We start from the raw sequence: 22,412 nt of genomic DNA, 5'->3' as shown, positions 1-22,412 counted from the left end.
TCTCCAACCCCACTGCTCTGAGAGTAAAGCCAAGAAAGGGATCCACAAAGCAGAAACGCAAAATAGGAGGCACAGCAGCAGGGAGGAGATGTCCCTCAAGGTTGCTGCAAGGCAGAGGCGAGGAGAAGGGCATGGGGCTGGGGCAGGCGGTGGCGCTGGGCTAGGGGTGTGGGGGTGGCCCCTTTGCTTCACGCTCCCACGAGCTTCTTGACCATGTAGCCTGGCATGCTGTAAAGGAAGAGGGCCAGCAGGATGAGGAGCAGCAGGGCCAATGCTATTTTGATGATGAGCCACTTGTAGCGGGTGCAGGTGAGGTAGTTGATGGACTTGAGGGGGTTGAGGAACCTCATGAAGGATGTGTCTGGGCAGCTGTTGGGGAAGCAAGCATCTGTCATGAATGCCATGGCCACAGAAAGGGAGGGCAGGCACAACAAGCAATACAACCAACATGTGAGCCAATGCGGCGGCAGCATTGTGTCCCATCCAGCCACTCCAGGGTGCAGCAGGCTCTCTCGGGGTTGGGGCCACAGCAACCATCCCCACCCAGATGTGGCTTTCCTGTGGCTGCCCAAGTGCATGATCCTCCCCGGCTCACCGCAGTCTGCTCGCACCCTGGCACAGCCTTGACTTTCCTTTTACAAGCCCAGCTGGCAATGGAGAGGGGCACTGTCAGAGAGCCCACGATCTCCTTCCTTGGATAACCCTTCACGCAGTGAAAGAGCCTGACCTTGAGGATCAGGAGGGTTTCCAAGAGGAGCCAGCAGAATTTGGGCCAGAAGGAGTGCAGGGACTTGAGTGGGGGGGTGGGGGAGGGGGTCCTGATGAAGCTGATGTCCTGGCAACGGGTACCAGAGGGGAGGAAGAAGAGGTGGGAGGCTGGGAAAGGGGGATGGAGCTAGGAAGGGAGGGAGAGAAGGAAGAGACTAAGGAAAGGCAGGGAAGTAAATAGAGGGCACTGGAATGAACCAGGAGAGGTGACTCTGCCCCTTTTACCCTGCCCGCAGCCCTCATTCCTACATCCCCAGATAAGTGACCCCTTTCTAACCTTCCCCTGCCTGGCTACCTCCCCGGGAACCACCCGACGCAGCATCTCCCACAAATCCAGGCATCTGCTGGGGGAGAGGGGTCTCCTACTTACTTGGGTTTCTCCAGTGGGTCAGGCTCATTGCGAGCCAGCCCAGCAGGCGATTTCTCTGCCTCCTCTGCTCTCAGGAGCTGTAGTTCAGCTTCAACTTTTCCCTGCAGGGAGCAGAGAGAGGCCTGCTGAGACATGGGCAACGCTCTCCACCGCAGGCCCCAGAGACGGTGCCAGCCAGCGACATGGTGAGCAGAGGGGGCCCCACGTAGCAGAGGCAGGCATGAAGGAGCTCTGCAAAGGGGCCTCCGTGTACACAGAGGATGCAGTCCCCAGGACAGAAAATCCCCCCGCTTCTCCCCATCCTTGCCGTCATCTCCAGCTCATCATTTTCATCCCTGGCCACAAACGGCCACCAGCCTTTCACTCGCTTCTGCTTGAAGAGGGAAACCATGGCCAGCTCTGCCTCATTTGTCCCCATCTCCATGCTGCACTGCTTTGCAGTCTTAGCTCCCCGGGGAAAGCGCTTCAGGTCCAGCTCGATTGCCCCTGGTAGGAGAGGGGGAAGGATACATGGTGGCACCCCTCAACTGTGAGTCTTTGGCTGGAGGCGGGCTGGGCCAACATTTCCTGCCCTGGCGAGCAACATTTCCTGCCCTGAGCTGTGTCCTGGCATCCTCCCACACATCTATGGCCATGCATCCTCCGATCTCTCCACTATAGCCTGCTTTTTGGGTCACGTCCCCACCTCCTCTCACCCTCTCAATCATCTGTCCATGGCTTCCAGCCACCCTGCACTCCAAAACTAGCTTGGGCATAGAGCTCCCAGACAGGCACCTAACGGAAAAAGCTAATGCCTTTGCTACAGGAGCAGCCTTTGAACAGCAGCATGAAGACAAGGCCTCTTAGCCTAACTGCTCTTACCTGCAGCATCCAAAGGCGTTTGTAGGACACAATTGGCTTAAAGACCAGGGCTGTCCTTCCAGGGTCTGTTCCTACATAAACCTTGTCTCATCCCACATGCCTTCCTGCTCCATCAGCCATGTAACCTCCCCCTATCCCTCCAGCTTCCCTGTCACTCCAGCTCAGCTGGCCCTCCCCTCTTACCGAGGAAATCGTCGGCCGAGAAGTGGTCGGCATCCCAGACCTGCAGGGTGAGGCGAGCAGGGAGCTTGTCTTCAGTCTCATCCCAGGAGAACATGGACTCCTTCTTGGAGATGACCATCTTCTTCTCTGCCATCAGGTAGTCAAAGGGAAAGGTGGAGCGCCAGCTGAAGTTGCCCTCGCCAGTGAGTGAGGGGTAAGGGACATGTGTGTCTTGCTTGTCCTCCTGCTGGCCCTTCAGCCACCTGCAGGGCCCAGAGGGATGAGAGGGGTGGCACATATTAGCAGGAGGGAGGAGAGGGCAAAGGGCCATCCTGCGCATACAGCTGGCATGTCTCCAGGCCAGCAAGGCATGGACACACTGGAAGGACTCAAGAGTAACGAGCAATGGGCTAGGGTTGCTCAAATCACCATGTCAGCCTCGCCAAGAGACAACATGGGCATGAGGGCCCTAGAGGGAACAGGCTGATTGAGGGAGCAACATGCAAGCTGGTTATCGGGGTCCTTCTCTGGGCAGGGGGATGTTCAAGAGATGGAAAGGAGCAGGCAGCACTGCTGGGAAGTCTGGAGCAGAGCTTGCTGGAAGGAGCATTATGAATGTTCCTCAGCTTCTTCGACATGACAGGACACCTCTGTTCCTCAGGGAACTCTCAGATTTGTGTGAGTCTCTTGGTCCTGAGGGGCTGCAGCCAGCAGGGACATGGGTCCGTGCTTAGACACTTAGTACAGGGTTGTTCCCCTGGCCTCTGAGCATGCTGACACTCCCGCTCTGCCCTGCAAAACACACAGGGCAAGCAATCCCACCCCAAGCACAAAGGGAAGGCCTCTCACGTTTCAGATTCAGAGTCATCGCAGAAAAGCCACCCATGCATAAACCACCTACTTACCGGCCTTGAAACAGACAGTGACAAGACCTTGTCCCCCTCACGCACATGTACACAGACACAAATTTCACACGCCTGCCAGTATGCAGCAACGGCATGAGAGAGCATGGGTCCTGCCAGCATGTTAAAAGTTCATCGCTCCAAGGGCACCTGCCCTCTGTGCAGCATGGCACTGGGAATGCCGAGGCAGGCACTGCATGCACTGCCCTAAACAACCCTCCACTGCACTCTGCAAACAGGACCAGACATAGAAAATGGAACACGTTCTCCAAGAGCAGCATGAGGTGCAAGACAAGGAGACCTGGCCCAAAAGCTCAGGGTAGCTTTTGGGAAGCAGTGAGCAGTTTAGCAGAGCTGTGGGAAGTCACTGCACGCTGTGATGTCAGCCATCAGCCTTAGATTCTGCTACACTAATCTGACCTTCCTCCTCATGCCTCTTTGCCATGACATAGGGTTTAAGCCTTTGGAGAAAGCTTGTTTTCTTGCCTGCTGCACATTGCACTATGATCTAGTTGCATCTTAACCCGTGCGTGTCAATTTAAAATGAATGAAAGGATCTGGGAAATCCAAATCGACTCTTGCTGAAGCAGGACAGTTCAGGCAGCTCCGCAGGGACAGGAAAGGGAAATCTGGGGACATGGAGCCCATGTTGAGGGCCAGTCTCAGAGCCCTGCTATATGAGGACAGGAGAAAAGGGACTCACAAGCACGTTAAGGTAAGTCGTGGGCCAGGGCTCACTCAGAGATGGTCCACAGGTACCATCTGCCCCCATGCTGAATATGGGGAGGGTCAGTGGGGTCTGAGATCAAATAACCTTCTCCACCCACGCCCCCCCCCCCCCACCCCCCCAGATTTAGCTGTATCCTGGCAGCTCAGGAGAGAAATGTCTTGTAAAGAATTGGTATGTGAAGGTGCGGGTTCTCTTGTCTCTAAAACAGGGGAGTTTTGGAAGCGGTGGATGAGAGAGAAGCAGAGAGAGGGTCACCACCAGGAAGCTACCTGGAATTTGGATCCAGATGCTGGAAGTGGAGGCATGTTGGGCTGAAGAGCCAACTGGGGACACCAAGACCAGAGCCAAGGGGGACGGAAGCACTGTGCCTGCCAGGAGCTATGAATGTCGGGAAGCAGACCTGAGGCACAGACAAGTAGAGGAACAGCCCGCACTCAGGTCCTGTCCAAGGGGAGAGGGGCAGAAGGGAGCAAGCAGCAAGACCTCGGCCATTACCCCCTGACATAGATGTCAGACATCTTCTCTCCCACCAGGAAGGCATCATCTTCCAAAACCACCTCATCCGTGTTCCAGATAATGACCCGCAGCTCAAAGCTGGGCAACCAGGCCAGGCAGCACAGACAGACACACACAGTAGGTCAAGTAGCCAGCAAGAGAGACACAGAGGCAGAGACAGAGCACAGCACATAACAGCAGCACTGGCATCATCTGGCCCTCCCCATGGGGAAACCCTTCCTAGCTGCATCACAGAACCCCCCTCTCCAAAACCAGGCCTAAGTGAGCACCAGGACCCCACCTCGAGGAGAAGTGGAAGTGGTGGCACTGGCCAGCCACATCGTACATACCCCGCTGACAAAAACGTCCCTGGATTTCTCGCCAGTCAAGTAGTCATCGTCCTCCAGGATGACCTCGTCTGTGCTCCACACTATCACTCTAAGCTCATATCTGGCAGCAGGAAGGGAGACCAGGAGGTGAGGCACAGAGGGGGGAACAGAGGGAAGGGGCAGGAGGAGATGGGGTGGGCAGAAGGGAATGGGATGATGCTGCAGGAAACAGGGCGGCAGGAACGCCAACTGCAGGGCTCCACTCGCAGCTGTCTTGTCCTAGGGACCAACAGGGCAGGAACACAGAGGGAAACGGTGCCTCAGCTCGGAGGCAGCCCAGGCAGGGTCAGAGGAGCAACAAAGGGACTTTTACCTTCATCTACTCTGAACTGCTGCATGGCCCGAGCCAAAGGCTCTAGGAGACAGCACAGCCTTAGTCTCAGGTACATTTGTGGTTACAATGCGGGTCTGTTGGCCCTGCAAAACAGTCTGAAGCCAGCTCTTTTCCTCATTTCCCCACCTTACCCAACCGGGCCACCCTCCTGGAAACACAGGACAATTTTCCCCTGCCTTCAGAAGTCAGCTCCAAAGGCTCTACCTGCTCTTGTGTCCCAGTCACTTCATCGGGCATCACTGCCTTTCCTAGGACTCCAGCAAGTTTGGAGCCTGTAAGATATTCCCAGCATTGCCTTTGGTGTGCAGGCAACTGGGGTTTCCCAGACACACTCGGTTCACTTGGGAATTGTGCTGATGGATAAACCAGCTCCCGTGGGAGTTGCCAGAGGAAAAGCAGAAGCCAGTTTCCTTGAACTGGAAGCAGCTGCAGTGTGGACGGGCTAGAAGAGGACTGGAAGACAGTGGCAGAGAAAGGCAGCCCTGTGGCCACAATCACATCACATGGCTGCAAGTGCCAGGGACTCCTGTGGAACTGTGAGATTCCTGCCATCTTCAGTGCCAGCACCCTCCGGTCTGCTCCTGTTGCGGGGGAGGGCAGGGGGGGGCTTTCTCTGTGCTGTTCCTCTATAGCACCTAGCACTTGTCCAAGCAACACAGGGATGCTCTTCAGAGCTAACAGGCCACACCGTCAGCTCGTGTTACATGCTGAAACTCCTGGCAAAGAGGGGGGAGCTGCGTTAAATCCCGAGGATGATACATCAGCAGAACCTTGCTGAAATACAGCATCTTCCTACAGACACAGGCACTCACGCAGGTGCTCTCCAGTGCACATGTGAAGACATACATGGGCTGATGTGTCCATGTGTAACTTGACTGGAGCTCACGTTTATCCCTGCCAAAACAGAGCGACCAGAGCCATAGCCCTTCCTGCTCCATTTTCCCCACAGGGAAGGGTGCATTGGTGTTTTCAAGGCTATTGAAATCCTCCCTTCAGCCCCTCCGGAGGAATGTCTCAACTCCAGCACACGGGGCACTACTGAGCATGGCTGCCCCTGGCTGCATTGCAGATAAACCTCTGTTTTTTCCAGGCTGCTTCAGCAACTAGAGCTTTCTCTGGCTTCAGCTTTCCTGCAGCTGCCTGCCCTGCTCTTCACATCCAAGCTACGGCCCTCGGAGATCAGAGGAAATTGTCTCCACTTTCATTGTGCTTTGGAGCCAAACACTAGTCGACTGAGCACAGGAGTGCAAGAGATTCCCACGAGGATGCAAATACTGCCTCTGCATCCCAGCCCCCGGGGACGGGCAAAAGGGGCCCAAGGACACAGTCTAGCTGGGTAAAATTGGCCTAGCATGGATGCTGAGGAACGCAATGTCTTCCTTCTGTCTAAAGGACTCCTAGAGGGGCTGAGCATCGGAGGGCAGAGGTGGAGAGGACAGGAATGGGAAGGAGAACTCTCTAGTTCACTGTCTGCTGCCTGCTCTGTCCTACCTGCCTTTACCAAGTCTCTCCCAGTGATCCGCCTGGTGCCAGGGCCCTTCCTTGCCCAGAGCCCCAGCCAGACTGGGAAACTCTCCCCTCCAGCCAAGGGCCTGTGGACGCCCTGACCTAGGCTAACCCCTGCCCCTGGGGCTGCGTTAGGGCTGGCTGCATTGGTCTGCCCCCTTCCCCATACCAGGCACTAGCTAGCAATTTGAACTCCTCGTCTAGACTGACACAGAGAGGTGAGGAGCTGCAGGGAACTGAACAGATGGGAACTGAAGCACCCTGCAAGGGCAGCTCCACAACCTGTGGGGAAGCGGAAGACAGCATTTGATGCCTCCAGTCTTGGGATCTCTGGCCACGCCAGTCTGGTTGGGGGTCCCAGGCACATGGCTGTGCTGAGCTGGGCCATGGAGAACCAGTAGAAGAGTGGGGAAGCAGGGCTCCAGCCCCAGCCACGGGTTTTCCCTGGGGTTTGTTGGCTGGCAGATTCCTTACTTCTTTGGTTTCCTGGGGGAAATATCAATGGCAGGGCCTGGTGCCAGCATATCCATGGGGAACATGTCAGGCAGGGGGGAAGCAGGGGACCCAGAGACTTTGGGGTATGAAATAGGTGCCAGCTGAAGATGAAGAGGCATTGAAGATTTAGTCAGCTGGGTTCAACAGGCCGAGCGTTAAGGACTGCTATGTCCAAGTGCCACTTTTCGTAGGCTGCCTCCCTCCCCACTGCTCCCCATGACAAGGGGGGTTGCAGCTTGTCTGCCCAGCTGAGGTCTCTTCTCCCTGCTTGGAGGCTAAGCAGGCCCTGCCCTTCCCCCGGATCTTGGGCTGCGGGGACCTGTTCAATGCCCGGCTTGTCAGGGTTCAGCAATGGACGCGGCTCCACGTGCTCAGGGACCAGCCTGCAGCCTGCGCGTGGAACGTCTTCCCAGTGGTGCAGCACGGTCAGTGCTAGGCGCTCCTCTGCCTGCTTCTTCTGTCCCATGTGGGTAAAGGGAGGACTGAGTGTGGAGAACTGGGCAGAAGAGACACCAGGGACAGCAGGACCAAACCTCCTACTGACAGCAGGACCTCCAGTCTGGCTTTGCAAACTTCTGCTGACATCCTCTTCCCCAAGGCCACACACACTGCTCCTGCTGGCTACCTCTTCCAGCTCCTACCAACTTCAAGGCAGCAGGACTGCCTAGTAGTTGCTCCTCTCCCGTTTCCTTGGGCCCACTTTGTTCTTGCACCAACACTCCCTCACTCCTCTTTCTCCCCTTTCTACTCCTAGGCACTCACAGAGAAGGTCCAGATCCCCTACCAGGCTGTATTTTCCCACGCTCAACAAGCTCTATATCCACCGACACTGCTGCCCCCCTCCTCTGCACCCCTCCTGCTCTGCATTCAACTGTGTTGCGTATATACAAGTGATTTGGACACAACCATTGTTTGGGGATGCAGCTATATGGACAGTGGCTTCCTAAGCCCTGGAAGGGCCAGGATGGGCTATCTGCATTGGTCCTTTGTCATAAACTGCCAGCAGGAAGGTTTCAAAGGCAGCTTTGGTCATGCCATGCCGTGGATGCTCACCAGTAACTCTGACAGCAACCTGGGTCGTCTATAAGACACTGTCTAGCTGGTGACATAACGCAGGCCCCACACAAGGGGGTGGCTGGAGAGACATTGCAATGCTGCAGGGGGTGATGGGATTCAGTTCTGGATGATGAGGGGACACCCCATGCCCCTGCTCCCCTCCCCACCTTCACGCCATGGGGTGCGTACCATTTTCATCCTCCATCTCCGTGGCGCCACTGAAGACCCTCGTGGCCACTTTCACTCTTCCTCCTGGACCAAAGGGCGGCCCATCCACTTGGCCCTCTTTGCACAGCTTGCACAGCATTTGGGAAGGCTTCATGGGGTCACGCCACATGTTATACCCATGTCTGTGAACAAGAGCACAAGGTCAGACTTGGAGGAAGAAGGAATTTTTGTTTCCATCTGCCAGAAACGCAAATGTTACTGCCCCTCAGGAGCCAGGATTCATCAGGGAAGGATCTGAGGCTCCACATGTGAAACTTCAGAGCAAGGTAGGGCCATCCAAGCCCAAACTCTACGCTTTGCCGATACCTTTCCACCCCAGGCCCTTCACTCTGTGCTGACCCAGACCTGCAATCCCCAGCGCCCTCCACTTTGCTACTGATGCTCAGTTCTGCTGCTCCGGCCCAGCTGCTATTTCAGCAACCTCTTCATTTCTATATCCAGACCTACCAATGCCCCTCAGTCCCTTCCTCACCGCCCTGTGCTCCTGCTTACAACCTGCTCTCCTGCTACCCCACTGTGCTGGTCCCAAAGCCCATGTTAAGAGTGAGGGCACAGCACAGATTCCCTCATCATCAGGCAATGAAAGAGGGAGATCCCTACAGGAGATCTAGGCCTAGTGCGGAAGATGAAACTGACACGGGTCCAGACACCAGGTTGCACAGGGAAAGCTTGGCTCATACATGGCATAAGGCTGTGACACCCCACAAGTAGCTCGGTGCTTGCTGTAGTAGTGGTTCTCCAGGTCAATCTTGGTCTCTCCAACGAGGTCGTCGGTCCCCACCAAGTCCCAGTCGTACACCGCCACCCTCAGCATGGACTCCATGGGAAAGGTGGCCTCAATGTCAAAGGACCTGTGGCGGGAGAAAGGGTGGAGAGGGAGAACAGGCTGTAGCCATCCAAGGGTTTGGATGGCGCTCAAGACACATGCATGGGTGAGGTGGGTCTGCTCCAGTCTCTGGACAGTGTTTAATTGCACCTCCCACTGCAGTACATTCAGCTTACGTGTTGTCACTAATTCTCTGCGCGGACTGCTTCTGAACTAGCAGCCCTAGAAGGGAGAGCGATCATGAGGATTGCTTGACGTGGATGTCCCAATAGCCCTGAAACTAAATGTGTGTGTCACTGGAGAGCCGGCGATGCTGTTACTTGGGTCCAGGCCTAGCGCTTCCTAAAGTAGGCACCTATCTTGACCAGATACGGATAGCTCTTCAACACTCTTGACAGCGTTGATGAGACTGCTGACAAAGCAGGACAGATGACTTCAATGGGGACAGCTACACTGCACCCAAGGAAAGTTCAGGGCGATCAGTCCCATCTTTCGACCCCAAGCTGGGGCTATGGGATGGGTAGGGTGCAGGCCCAAGGGCTGGTGAGCTTCGCTCACTCTTCAGGGTGAAGACAGCTAACAGGGCTGGGGCAACTCACTCGCCAAAGACAGGATTCAACTGTTGGGAGATGTAGTTCTCCTCATCTTTGAGGTCTGTCTTCCCCAGCTTGATGGCAATATAAGGATCAGCTTTCCCATTGATGTCAGCTGGGGGCAGCTCTGTGGCCTGTAGGGAAAAGAAAAGATAGGTCAGCCCAGTCAGGGACAGTCCCTATTCTCCATCCCTGAGACCAGCTGGCCTTACCTGGCCACAGCCATGTGCCCAAGTCCTTTTATAAGGTCACCTAAATATAGGGACTCAATTTAAACCAGGGATCAGTCCTGCCTTCTGCTAACCTATGTCCCTGCCTAGGCATGTAGTGGGGCTAGGTGTGTTGGTCTGGGCTGACTCAGGTCAAGCCCAAGTGGCTGTGTCCCCTTCGGAAAGACATAGTCACAGTCTCCTTTGGCTTCTCTCTCATCAGTGGAAAGACGCAGGTTCCTCTAGCTAGAGACCCTCAGCAGAAACCTGACTGAGATGTCCAGAAGACATCCCTCCGCCTCTCTCTTTCCCTCCATGGATTTATTAGGGCCACGGGCTTCTGTAAGTAGCCCCCGCAAGCAGGGGTAAGTATCCTCAATCTCTCCAGTTCAGAGTCTAGTTGGAGGTCTATAACGAGCAGTGTGCCCCAGGGGTCAATACTGGGTCCAGTCTTGTTCAACTTATTCCTCAATGACCTGGATGAAAGGACAGAGGGCCTCCTCAGCAAGTTTGCTGAGGATGCTAAACTAGGAGGAGCGGCTGACACACCAGAAGGCTGTGCTGCCATTGCGAGGGACCTGGACAGGCTGGAGAGTTGGGCAGAGAGGAGCCTCATGACATTCAACAAAGGCCAGTGCAGGGTCCTGCACCTGGGGAGGAATAACCTGGTGCATGGTGCATGGGCACCAGGACAGGCTCGGGGTTGACCTCCTGGAAAGCAGCTCTGCAGAGAAGGACCTGGGAGTCCTGGTGGACAACAAGTTGACTATAAGCCAGCAATGTGCCCTTGTGGCCAACAAGGTCAATGGTACCCTGGGCAGCCTTAGGAAGAGTGTTGCTAGCAGGTGGAGGGAGGTGAGGGCCTCCCCCTCTCCTCAGCCCTGCTGAGACCACACCTCGGGTGGTGTGTCTAGTGCTGGGCTCCCCAGTACAAGACAGACATGGAGCTCCTGGAGTGAGTCCAGCAAAGGGCCACTAAGATGAGGAAGGGCCTGGAGCATCTCTCCTAGGACGAAAGGCTGAGAGCGCTGCTACTCTTCAGCCTGCAGAGGAGAAGACTGAGAGGGGAGTCTCATCAATGAGTCTAAGCATGTGAAGGGAGGGTGACAGGAAGACGGGGCCAGACTCTTCTCCATGGTGCCCAGCAACAGGACAAGAGGCAACGGGCACAACCTGAAACATAGGAAGTTCTGTCTGAACATGAGGAAATACTTCTTTCCTGGGAGGGTAACTGAGCACTGGAGCAGGTTGCCCAGAGAGGCTGTGGAGTCTCCTTCCTTGAAGATATTCAAAAGCCATCTGGACACAATTCTATGCAACATGCTGTAGGTGACCCTGGTTGAGCGGGGGGAGTTGGACTAGATGATCTCCAGAGGTCCCTTCCAACTTCAACCATTCGGTGATTTTGTGATTCTGGGATTGCAATCTCACCTGCTATCCCCTTCTCAGGGCAATGAGATGTAGCACTGGATGGGAAACCAGGTTAGTGGGAAACGTAGGTGAAAGTAGGTCGCATTTATAAAACAACAGGGACAAGGGGTTGGCAAAGAGCCACCCAGGTGCTTCCAGCAGGGCTGAGATATCTCAAGATATCTTATCTTGACATAAGAATGGAGGTCAAGAAGGACTTTTTCCAGAGTGCACTCCATATAAAGAGACAGGCTGGACCACATTGATTATCACTCGGCATGTGTCCCAGGAGGTGACAAGCCCTTCAGCCAGATCTACTAATCCCTGCCTCCTCCTGGTTTGCTCAGCATATGCCTCATTGATTATCTAAAGGGGATTATGTAAAGAACCAGAATCTCGTAGTCTGGGCTGATCCAAATTCTTCTCTGAAGTTGAGCACTACAACGGACACCTCCATCCATCCTGTAGGCCAGGTGTCTGGACCTCACACAGGCTTAGTATCCCAATGGGGAGAGCACAAAGCTAGGAAGACGCCCCTTTCAAGGGCCCATCAGTGAGCTGCTTTAGTCCTCATGCTGCATCCTTGACCTTGCTGCCATCTGCTATCAGGTGGATGCTGGCACCAACAGCACCAAGAACTAAAAGTCAACTTCTCTGCAGCTTCAGCACCAGCTCTGGGTGCGAGCACTGTAAGGGAACACAGCATCACGCCTTGGCATACAACGTGGTTATACTCACCCGAACAACAGAGACTCGGACCAGCACATTGATGGGGTCATTGCTGGCGATCCCCTGGAACATGCCCAAGTCGGGGTCGTATCCTGCCTCCTTGCCCGTATCATCACGGAGCGGCACTTTGTAGACACAGATGGAGCCCTAGCACAAGGGAGTGCACAGCCTCAGTAGTCCTGCTGCTCCCGAGGCTCGGAGCGAGCAGACCCATCCCAAACCACCCTTCCTGAGAGCCCACTTTCTCTCCTTGTTTCTAGGCCTGTGCTGTAGTAGACAGGTGAGGTCTGGAAGCTTCCTCTGCCTCACAAGCACCCCCTGCAGAGGATACAACCCTGAGCAGAGCAACTGGACAACGTGAAGGACACCTGCAGAGGAATCAGACTAGCAAGGTGCTCACAGGCAGGGAATTCCAGGAATACAACTGGCAGAAAACCAAGAGCAATGGAAATAAAAGGTGCTGTCAAGGCAGGGGCTGGGAAATCCAGGAACTACCACGTGAAACACAGTTGATTTCCATGCTCCCTGACCGTCTGATCACTCCCTCCAGCAAGAGTTTAACTTGCATGCATTGGTGCAACATGGCAGGCAGCTCCGTGCTATTGGTGAAAAATAGTCTGCAAAGATAACTCCAGGCATGACTTATATCCACAGCGGGTGATAAAGAGGATCTGCTTTGCCCTTGGCCTTCTGTAGGAATCACAAAAGATCTGGTTGCTGCAAAGGACTGCCCTCTGCAATGCACTCTGTGAAGCCACCTGACTCCTGGGGCTATCCTTGGAGGCTTACCCTCCCTGCAAGGAGATGTGGTTGAGTCAATGCAAATTGGTCTCTCTTACATCCAACCTCCTTTCAGCTAATGCACCTTCAAGGAGAGAACCCTATAGACAAGGCTTTCCCAAGCTGTCCCTGCCCTGACCCAACTCAGCAGCCACACTCACTCTGAGCCTCCCCACTAGCCGCTCCTCTTCTCTTGCGTCGTCATCATTGTCCCCGATCTTTCCACGGAGCAGGTTGAAGGTGTGCAGCCAGTCCTCAAAGTTATCAAACTCTCTTTCCAGCTCTTTGTTGAAGACCTGTGATGACACAAAATTAGAGGGGAGCAGTTTAAAAAAAAAAAAAAAGATCCAATGGTTACCCAAGGACAATCAAAGAGATCATGGACATCACCGTTCCCAGTGACTAATTCTCTAGGATGCAAAGGGATCTCCAGGTCATTGGGTCAGACCTTGATGACATAAGCACCTTCCCAAACTGATCATGTATAGGAGGGAACCTCAGCTGAATGGGCTGTGTAGCTATTCCCCTTACGTGTATAATCCGGGTTCAAATTCCTTCTCAGGCCCAGAGTCACAGATTATAATACAGTAAAGTCCATGGACCACTAACCTGAACCAGGGCCCTTTCCTGCACTGAGTCTTGGCCAGGCTAGCTATGGCCCACAGGAAGCTCTCCCCCACCCAGGGCCCATCCAAACTGCCCATGGGATAGCCTTGCCCCAGGCTATTCCCTGCCCCTGCCCAGCAGTGGGATGGGGCTGGGCACATTGGCCTGGAGCCCTGGCGCCAGGCCTGGGGGCAGGGTCCTGGTTTGGGTTGCTGATGCACAATGCCTGGCCCTGATCCATCTCCTACTATAGCTGTAGACTCTGATTCCACCGTGGGGAGGGTGTTCTCACCAACTTAGAACTTCTTCCTCCACTCTCAAGACCAAGTTGATGTCTTTCTCATACTACTCATTAAGCTACACAATTGCCTGATCCTTCAGTGCAGTTACAGAGAGCAAATCATAGCTCCCCCCACCTTTGGTTTTTTTTCCTCTGTAATTCCTGCAAGTACTTCTGGTTCCAGCTGCATTGTGTGGGACAAACCCCTCCAAGAACTACATACAGTGATGGCTGTGATTCCTGCTGCCATGAGGCATGTTGGGTTTCAGCCCCACATACAGCAGCTGTTTGGGCACTCAGGATGCCAGTCACCTCAGGAGCTTTAGACATCCACTGGCTGAACATGGGAGCTGCCTGATCAAATGGGGGCATCTCTGGATGGACAAATCATACAGTCATATGGGAACCGAGGTGGGAAGGGACCGCTGGCATTCAAAGTTAGAGAAGCTTGCCCAGGGTCAAGCTCCCATGTCTCCAAGGACTGAGAGCTCTGCAAAGTTGCAGCACACTCATGATGCATAAGTTCATTGTAGGAAACAAATGATGCTTTATGTCCAACAGGAATTTCCTTTGCTGCATCTTGCGTCCATTTCCTTCTGCACTCTCCTTTGTCCTCTGCCATATCCCCCTGCCACGTACCATCAGGTACCTGAAGATGGCAATTCAATCCCCCATTCACCTTCTCCTCTCCAAGCTGAACAAACCCAGCTCTCAGCCTCTTCCTCTTCTTGTATGCCACGTCCTCCAGACCTGTGACCAGCCTGGTGGCTTCCACCACTGGACTCACTGCAGTAGGTCAGTGTCTTCCTTGCGCTGGGGAGCACCAGTCAGGACAGAGAAGCCAGAAGGGATCTGACAAGTGCCAGAAAGAGGGGAAGAATCCCTCCCCTCAACTTGCTGGCCAACTCTTGCTAATACAGCCCAGCATGCACTTGCCCTTCACTGCTAGAAGGGTTCACTGCTGACTTTTCCTGTCCCCAAGATCCCAGGTCCTTTCCTGCAAAGCTAGTTACCCTGAACTCTCCGTCTATGCAGAGAATTTGACAGTCCCAAGGCACATCTCACCTAGTGCTAGATACCCCTCACACAGGTGAGATGCATCCAGCAGAGCTGATCCATCCTACTGTGTTTTCCACATGGCTAGGATCTGACTTCCATCCTGCTGCTGAGCAGGCAGAGCCTCCTCCTCCCCCTGCCAACACACATACCTTCAGTTCATCAATCTTCAGCTTGTTCTGCTTCTCAGGAAGCTCAGTGGCTCACTGCTGCTGCTGCTTCTTATCATCTTTGGGTGCCTTGGACTTCTTGCTCTTTGCCTGACCCTTGGAGCCTTTCATGGGAGAGTCATCCGGTTTGATTTCTGAGTCCAAGGGGAAGCAATGGGGATGGAGGAGATGGAAACGAGGGTGAGGTGGAGCGGAGGAAGACAGAGAAGGGGGAACATGATCACAGGCACTCAAACAAGAGGAACATGAAAGCTGACAGCTGCTACTGCCTGCAATTCCCATCTCAGTCCCACAGAAACCCTTCAACCTCTCTCCTCTCTTTCCTCAGCTCTGGCCATTGCTACCCAGCTCACAGCATTTCCAGGAGCCCACAGATCTCCGCGTAGGGAACTCCCACAGTTGACCCGAGCAGGAGTCATTTGGAGGACTACGAAACATGGACTGAGAGCCTAGGCTCTGCCTAGTTTCAACAGCACTGAAAATATCTGATCATAGCACCTTCTTGTCTTCTTTCCACTTGTCCTGCTGGGCTGCTAGTACAACACCCTTCCCAGTCTTCCCTGAAGGGCTCATTTCCCCATCTCACTCTGGTCTCCGCTACGTCCTTTGAAGCTGACAGCAATGGCGTTGGAGAAAAGAGAAGGGAGTGAAAAACATCAAGGGCACCTGGCTGGGCCCTGCTAGGTGCGCCCATGGAAGAGAATGCTTCCTGTGCCCAGACCCCTGACACGTGCGCAGCTTGCAGAGCAAAACCCCTGCCTAGGTGTGGCTGAGGTGACAATGCTTGAAGCTCAGTGCCAAAGCACAGACTGCTGCTCTTCAAGGGTGACGCCAATGACTAGCTGCAACAACAGGCTCTTACGATCTCGCTCTCTTCAGAGCAGTCACCAGCCAAGGACACAGTACAGTCTACCTAGAAAGGCATGCTCAAAGGAGGCTGCACAACACTGCACGCTTCTCCCACTCATGTGCAATCCCCAGCCCTCACTGCCTCTATCCCGCCAGCTTTCATGGCTGCTGCGCAAGGCAGATGAGAACAGACAGATGACAACAGATAAACCTTTAATGTGGAAGAGGAAAGCAGGAAGGAAGGGCAGTGTCAAAGGGGAAAGTGAACCCTGCTCAGAATGACTGACAGAGAACGAGGAGGCATACAAGGACACCCCCCCAACAGCTCTGCTACTACAGCAAGCCCAGGCAGAAGCTGCTCAGAGTCATTGCCAAGCTCAGCAGCACCTGGCCTCATCTTTCTCATGATACAAAGGCTAGTCTTCCAACAGAAGCCAGACTCTCTATTTTTCCCACCTCATGGAGTCTGCACGAACAGGACAACCACCCCCTCTCCTCTGAATTCACGATCTATGGAGAGCAGGGGAAGCAGGCAGCGCTGGGAACTCAGTGCTATCTGCTGCTACCCTTCTTTACTCCACTGCCCATTTAGTCCATAGGGTGGCCCTTTGCTGAGCCCCTACGCAGAGGCTCCTAACCTTCTCCCTCTGCCCATTCCCATCTCAGTCTTCATGACTGAGCTGGCCAATCATGGCTCCTCAGGGAAACACTCACCAGCCCTGCTTACCAGGGACTGCCAAAGAGCCTGCAGGGTGGACAAGGTCACCCTTGGACAGCAGGTCCCAGCTCACTCATGTTCACAGCCCATAGTACTCTTGGTATGAAATTGGCCTCACCCAGCTTGAGGCATCTGCAATGCCCCATCTGAGCTACTGTCCCCCAGACTCCTTGAGAGAAAAACGCTCTTAGGGCACACTTCATCTCAGGACAGTATCTAAAATAGGTCAGAGAACCGGCCCTGAAAGGCATAGTTTTCTCTACTGCCCATTCTAGAAAACCAGAACACAGACTACACTTTCAGCTTTAGATCACAGACTACACTTTCAGATTACACTTTTTTTTTTTAAAACAGATCACTCTTCAGCTTTACACTGAAGATAAAAGCAGTCAGGTTAGATGGATCCCAAACATCTTGCCTAGTTGACTCTTCCCTGGCAAAACTGGGGCAAAAGGAGGCCTCCATAAAGCCTCCCTCATGGTGACGAGGGAAAACCCTGCAAATGCGATATTAACGTATCTGTGCCTTGGTGTTCTCAATAGACTTTGAGCACACAGCCTTGCAGCTCTATAAACGCATGGGCAAGGGGATGCGACTACTAACTTCTGAAGGCACAAAAATGCCTTCAGTCAATAACACAGATCCTAGTCACTAATCTCATTACTTCCACACAGCCTTCCTTCCAGCAGGGATGAGCTGGAGGCTGCCACAATGCCACACTCGGACTGGGAGTCCCCTGGCATTTGCAGCCTGATACGTCAGCCCAACACAATCCATACCAGGTCTGCATTCACCAAAATTGATCCCGCCTGGAGATATGCAACACAGCACGAGTATCTGATTGAGCAGAAGAGCAATTACGTGCTCGGAATTGGGTGCCCAAGCACCAAAAGGAACTCTGGTCCTACCCTTCCCTGCCCCGTTTCCTCCCTTGCTTGCAAACAGCTCACCCTCAGCAGTCTCCATTCCCTCCTCCTCCTCCGCTTCTGCTGCGGCTGCTTCCTGCTGCCAAAGTTGCTGGGGGAGAAACAAAATGAACAACGAGTGGCCAGTTGCACTGAGCTCTCTGTGCTCATTGAAAGTGCCTAGCTTAGGGGTCGCAGCTCTCCCTTTCTCCTTTGAGCAGGGAGCTAGGATCTAGCCAAACTGGAGAAATCAAAGTTGTTCAACACTGTTGAAGACTGTGACGCTGCTAAATAACTGTGTTCCGAATACAAACGAGACACAAAATAAGTACACCCAAGGAAAAGAAATCCTGCTCAGCTCTGCCGGGTGAAAGCCTGGTTGACAGTCAGGCAAGGCTGGCGAGAAAAGCAGCATGGCCCCAAGCCTTTGGCCACAAGGCTGCCCCGGTCTCTGCAAGAACAGCCTATTGACAGCTAAAGCACTTTTACCTCTCTCTTGCACTTGTTTAAATTGTGTGTCCATCCAGGAAGCTGGACAGAGCCCAGGCAAGTGGGGATGGCTCTAGGGTATCCAAGGAGCAGTTCCCAAGGCCAGGGATGTTGCCAGTGCAAAGAGCCTTTAGTTTTAGGTGGTTCTGTGTAACAGCGGAGGATCAGGCCCCACAAGAGAAAAGAAACACCCTCTCCCTCACTGTACAATTTTTCAGCACTGGTACGCGAGCAGGAATTCTCACAAAGGCAGGGCTCAGCCATGAGCAGGACTGTGTGCGAGGGAGAGTCTCTCGCAGGGGATGGGGCAGGAGGAGCAGGAGGACGTGTCATGTTTGCATGGGATCCTTGTGCACTTGGGCAGTTCGCAGCTGAGACACTGGGAAGACGACTGGGCTGGTACCAGAAAGGGAAACGGAATGAGCACCTGGCTGGCGCAAGCCCATGTGCCCCTTACCAGCTCGGCAATGATCAGGGAGGCAACAGGCAGAAACAGCAGCTGATCGCTGCTTTTCTACCACCCCATTTTTCACACCGGGGATGGGGACTTCAATACACATACTTCCCCTCCTTCCTTAGGCCAGTGGTCCCAGCCTTAGTGCTGGGAATGGGCACTGTTTGCATTTCAAAAGCAGTCCACTGCTGTGCTGTCCCAACAGATGTTGGGACTGTGCTGTTCTGCTGGAAATAGCCCAGACCTTGTAGGCAGGGAACATCTTCCTGCACCCCCCTACATGCACCCCTCCACTGCTCTCAATTGAAGCAAAATACTTGGACCACCAGTCCAGCATGCTCTCATCCGGCTCCTCCTCTTCTCCTTCCTCTCCTCCTCCTGCTCCTCCTCCTCCTCCTTTATTCTTCTTTTTCTCCTTCTCTTCCTCAGACTGCAGGAACAAAGGAAGCAAAGACAGAGAAGAAGAGGGATCAGATGGAAGCAAGATGTCTCTCAAAGGGCCAAGGAGATGGGTAAATCCCTTGAGAAGGCAGAACCCTCCTGGCTGGGCTGTATCATTAGCACCTGCCACCTTTTACAACCAGAGAAACTGAGGCTCCGAGTAGCAAAGGGAGCTGCCCAAGGCTCCAGAGAGATAAGTGTCAGAGTCCTAAACCAGAGATGTCCTCATCCCTTTTCCACCATCCCTTTCACTCATGCATTTCCCAGGCTGAAGCACCTGAAGCTTACATGGTACCAGGCCCCCCTGTCCCAGCAAGGTATCCTGAGCCCGCTCAGTGTGTCACCATTAAGCCTTTGGGAGGTGGTACCACAACCACATAGTTGTGGTGGGAATAATCATCATGCACACTCGCAGGGTGCTGTCTCTCCTGCTCCTCCCAGCCCAACTATGCTCCAAAGTGCTCACCAAGAAGTATTCCCAAATTTGCAGGGACCAAGCCAGTGCCATAGCTACGGTCTAAACAACATAGCTCTGTCTTTGCCTTGGCATGAAGGGGCCCAGGTCCCTGCTTGCTCGGGGAGGGGTGTGGAGGACGCATGAGGGCGGCTGGTGCCATGGTGGCCACTGCCTTGCTTGCTGGGTCAGGGCCTTCCTGTGTCTGTGCTGTGCAGCCCAGCCCAGCTCCACTCACGCCCAGCAGCCAGAGGACAAGCAAGGCACAGGATCGTTCACTGAAAGCCACACAGAAGGGTAGCATAGGCTGTGGAGGGGTAGAAGCACACATGCAAGGCAGATCCATCACTTACCACCTCCACCTTCACCACTGCATCCGAGTTCTGCCACCAGGGCTAAAAGGGAACAGGGAGAGGGAACAGCAGGCTAGTGGGCAACTGCACCGCCAAAAGGCAGCAGAGTACAAATGCACACAGACACACACGTGCACAGTGAGCTGCGAGAAGTCACAAACAGCTCCCCACGGTTGCAGGAAGCAAAGGCCTTGAAGGAACAGCCCTGGCTGGGAAGCTCTGCATACAAGGGAGACGTCTGCTGGGACACATCAAACCCATCTCCTCTCGGGAGAGCTCTGCTAATGAAGAACCCCAATCCCAAACAATGAGAGCACGGGCCTGGAAAGATACCTGGGCCTTCAGTATGGATAAAGACTGCTTTGCTCCCTTGGAGCTTCTTTTTGTCTAGCTAAGGAGGTTTGCAAGTTTTTGTGGTACATTTCCCGAAGCCAAGAAGCATGTGCATGCCAGGGCTTTTCACACATGCACACGTGCTCTGGGGGTCCCCTTGAACACAGCTGGGCCAACAGACTCCTTGTGAATGCAAATGCAAGTGACAAGAGTTTTTTGTGCACCTGCTAGGAACTCTAGGTAGAGGTGCATTTCTAAATCCAACAAGGACTTGTGGGTTGTACGTGTGTGTGTGTGTGTTTATGCACATGTGCACCTGTGCAGAAGTGGCTTTGTGTGTGCTGTGGTCTTTCTGTAAATGTGCCCATGAGGGGCCATGGATATGCATGCACATTTGGAGCCCGCAATGTGCCCATAGGCACATGCATGCACACATGCTGCTTGCCTGCAGAGGAGGACATGTCCCTACAAAGGGCTTCCTGTAGAGACAAAGGCATTTCTTTTGGTAGAGAGCGCTCTGGAGTAGACAGCTACAGCTACAGGAGGGTGCTCCAATTTCCATTCTGGGCAAGAAAACGGTGACAGGCTTATTCAACACGTGAGCAAAGTCTGACTCCTCGGGGACACGTTGCTTGTCCAGTGTGTAGACTGCTGATTTTTCAGGGCAGACCCAGTAGGTCTAAAGGGCTCTGCCTGCATCAGGATGACTCTGTGTGCCTGGATCAGCCCCATGCCACATGCATCTGAGGTGCATGCATCTCGAGTCTGCACCATTCACAGAACGATGGTTCAGACAGAGCAACACAGGGGCAGGGTTATGCTCATGGGGGCTCATTCCTATTTAACTGTCTTCACAGGAAAACGTACAAATACCTCATTTTCTTAGCCCAGGACAGGCTGTCTTGGGGCAGCAAGCACCAGCTGAGTTCAGCCAGGACAGGACAGGACGTGACTGATTAGTGCAACTAACTATGACCCCAAGGCCTTTAATTCCAGGCATCAGTCCAACTACATGCCCAACAGCACAAGGTGGCCTCTGCTTGTGGGGGGATCACCCAGTTATTGACAATGCAGTGAAGACAGACATGCTAAAGTAGTGCCGACACACGGATACTCACAGCTTCCGGCTTCACCATGGTCTCCATCTTCTTGATGGGAACCTCAGGTTCCACCTTGACAACAAGCTCCCCCGTGGGGCAAGAGGGAGGACCTCTGTCGGCCATTGCCAGAGAGCCATTGAGCAGTTCAACTGGACAGAGGACAGAGAAAGACAGACAACAACAAGAGAGAAAGGATAGTGCAGAGTGGAAACTGAGAGCTCAAGTGCGATCCTACAGGATTCAGACAGGAGTGGCGTGTGACCCTCTTGTTCAGAGAAGGACCAAAGCACGGAAGTTAGTACACTGGTTGGGATTCAAACACTGGCCACCTCAGTGCCAGGAACACTGCTGGTCTTGCTGCTGTCCCCATGACTTTTCAGGTCTCCTTGCTACAAATGTCCACAGGGAAGGCACCTCCACCTAAGCAAGCCATCCCAGGCTCTCGTTATAATCGCCAGAGATCTAAGTAATTCAGTCTAGTCTAGAGCACAAGGCCCGTGCCCTGGACAGAAAAGCTACTTGCAATGACACAACAATGAGTCCAGCCCTCCAGGCTGCATTAAGTGTATTGACTATATCTCTTCCACGGGAGCCTGAGCTGTCTGTCCTGAGCAAATTCATCTCCCAGTCCTAAGGAACAGTTGGAGATTGTAGAGCCATGGAAACACAGCTGTGTTAGTGGTGAACCAGGCTTTCTTGTCTGACAGGTATCAGGAAGAGTAGGCAGTTATCACAGTGAGACCCATGGATCAAACCAATCAAAAGGCAACGATGACCTCATGCCCCCATGGCTTCCCAACCCCTTGATGTGAACCTTGAATCCTAATTCATTTAACAACCAAGCAGACAATGCCCCATAGTCCTTACAACCCACTACCCATCTCCCTTCTTTTCTATATCGCTCACTTGTGTACAGTGCCCCACCAATGACCCACACCAGCCTGTCCCTCTTGGCCCAAGCCTGGTACCTGTCATATTCCAATGGTGGGCTGCCTTCTCTGGTGGGCGACAGATGAACTTTCAGACGGAGCTGACAGCATGGGACCCCACTAGGGTATAACGCCCAAAAGCCCGGCACTCCACCACTCGGATGTGGAGGGGCGGGTGAAGCAGTTCATTCTCTGGGAGGTCCTGGAAGCAAAGGGGTCCTGGTTATCAAGGGCTGCATGTAGGCTACAGCATGTCTATTGTGGTGGTTGCCAGTAGGGACTCAAAGAGAGATCATGTTGGAGGAAGAGGTCTCATGTAACTCCAGCAGAGCTGGGCCTGGGAGCCATCACAGAAAGGGGATTCCCCAACTAGGCTGGAGATCACTTCCTTTACTATCGTGGGCAAACGGAAGCAAGGGGCCAGCAGCCACA

General features: G+C 53.8%; 1 protein-coding gene across 1 annotated transcript in view; it reads right to left on the bottom strand.

The window, feature by feature from the left end:
- Positions 1 to 161: 161 nt before the first annotated feature.
- The window catches only part of LOC138066505 (otoferlin-like), a 91,465-nt gene continuing 69,214 nt past the window's right edge, over positions 162 to 22,412 (bottom strand). Inside the window, 18 exon segments of the mRNA XM_068936373.1 lie at positions 162 to 369; positions 1,139 to 1,239; positions 1,446 to 1,624; positions 2,183 to 2,424; positions 4,289 to 4,387; positions 6,992 to 7,113; positions 7,332 to 7,475; positions 8,259 to 8,418; positions 8,977 to 9,147; positions 9,722 to 9,849; positions 12,073 to 12,210; positions 13,005 to 13,139; positions 14,938 to 15,059; positions 17,473 to 17,539; positions 18,657 to 18,800; positions 19,619 to 19,648; positions 21,070 to 21,200; positions 22,020 to 22,182. Of these exon segments, the coding sequence (XP_068792474.1) occupies positions 189 to 369; positions 1,139 to 1,239; positions 1,446 to 1,624; positions 2,183 to 2,424; positions 4,289 to 4,387; positions 6,992 to 7,113; positions 7,332 to 7,475; positions 8,259 to 8,418; positions 8,977 to 9,147; positions 9,722 to 9,849; positions 12,073 to 12,210; positions 13,005 to 13,139; positions 14,938 to 15,059; positions 17,473 to 17,539; positions 18,657 to 18,800; positions 19,619 to 19,648; positions 21,070 to 21,200; positions 22,020 to 22,182 (2,457 nt within the window). The 3' untranslated portion in view covers positions 162 to 188.

Source organism: Struthio camelus, chromosome 3 (genome assembly GCF_040807025.1).
Source record: "Struthio camelus isolate bStrCam1 chromosome 3, bStrCam1.hap1, whole genome shotgun sequence".
NCBI classification, from domain to species: Eukaryota; Metazoa; Chordata; class Aves; order Struthioniformes; family Struthionidae; genus Struthio; species Struthio camelus.
Note: the sequence above shows the minus strand (reverse complement) of the source record. Positions and strands in the feature narration are given on the sequence as shown.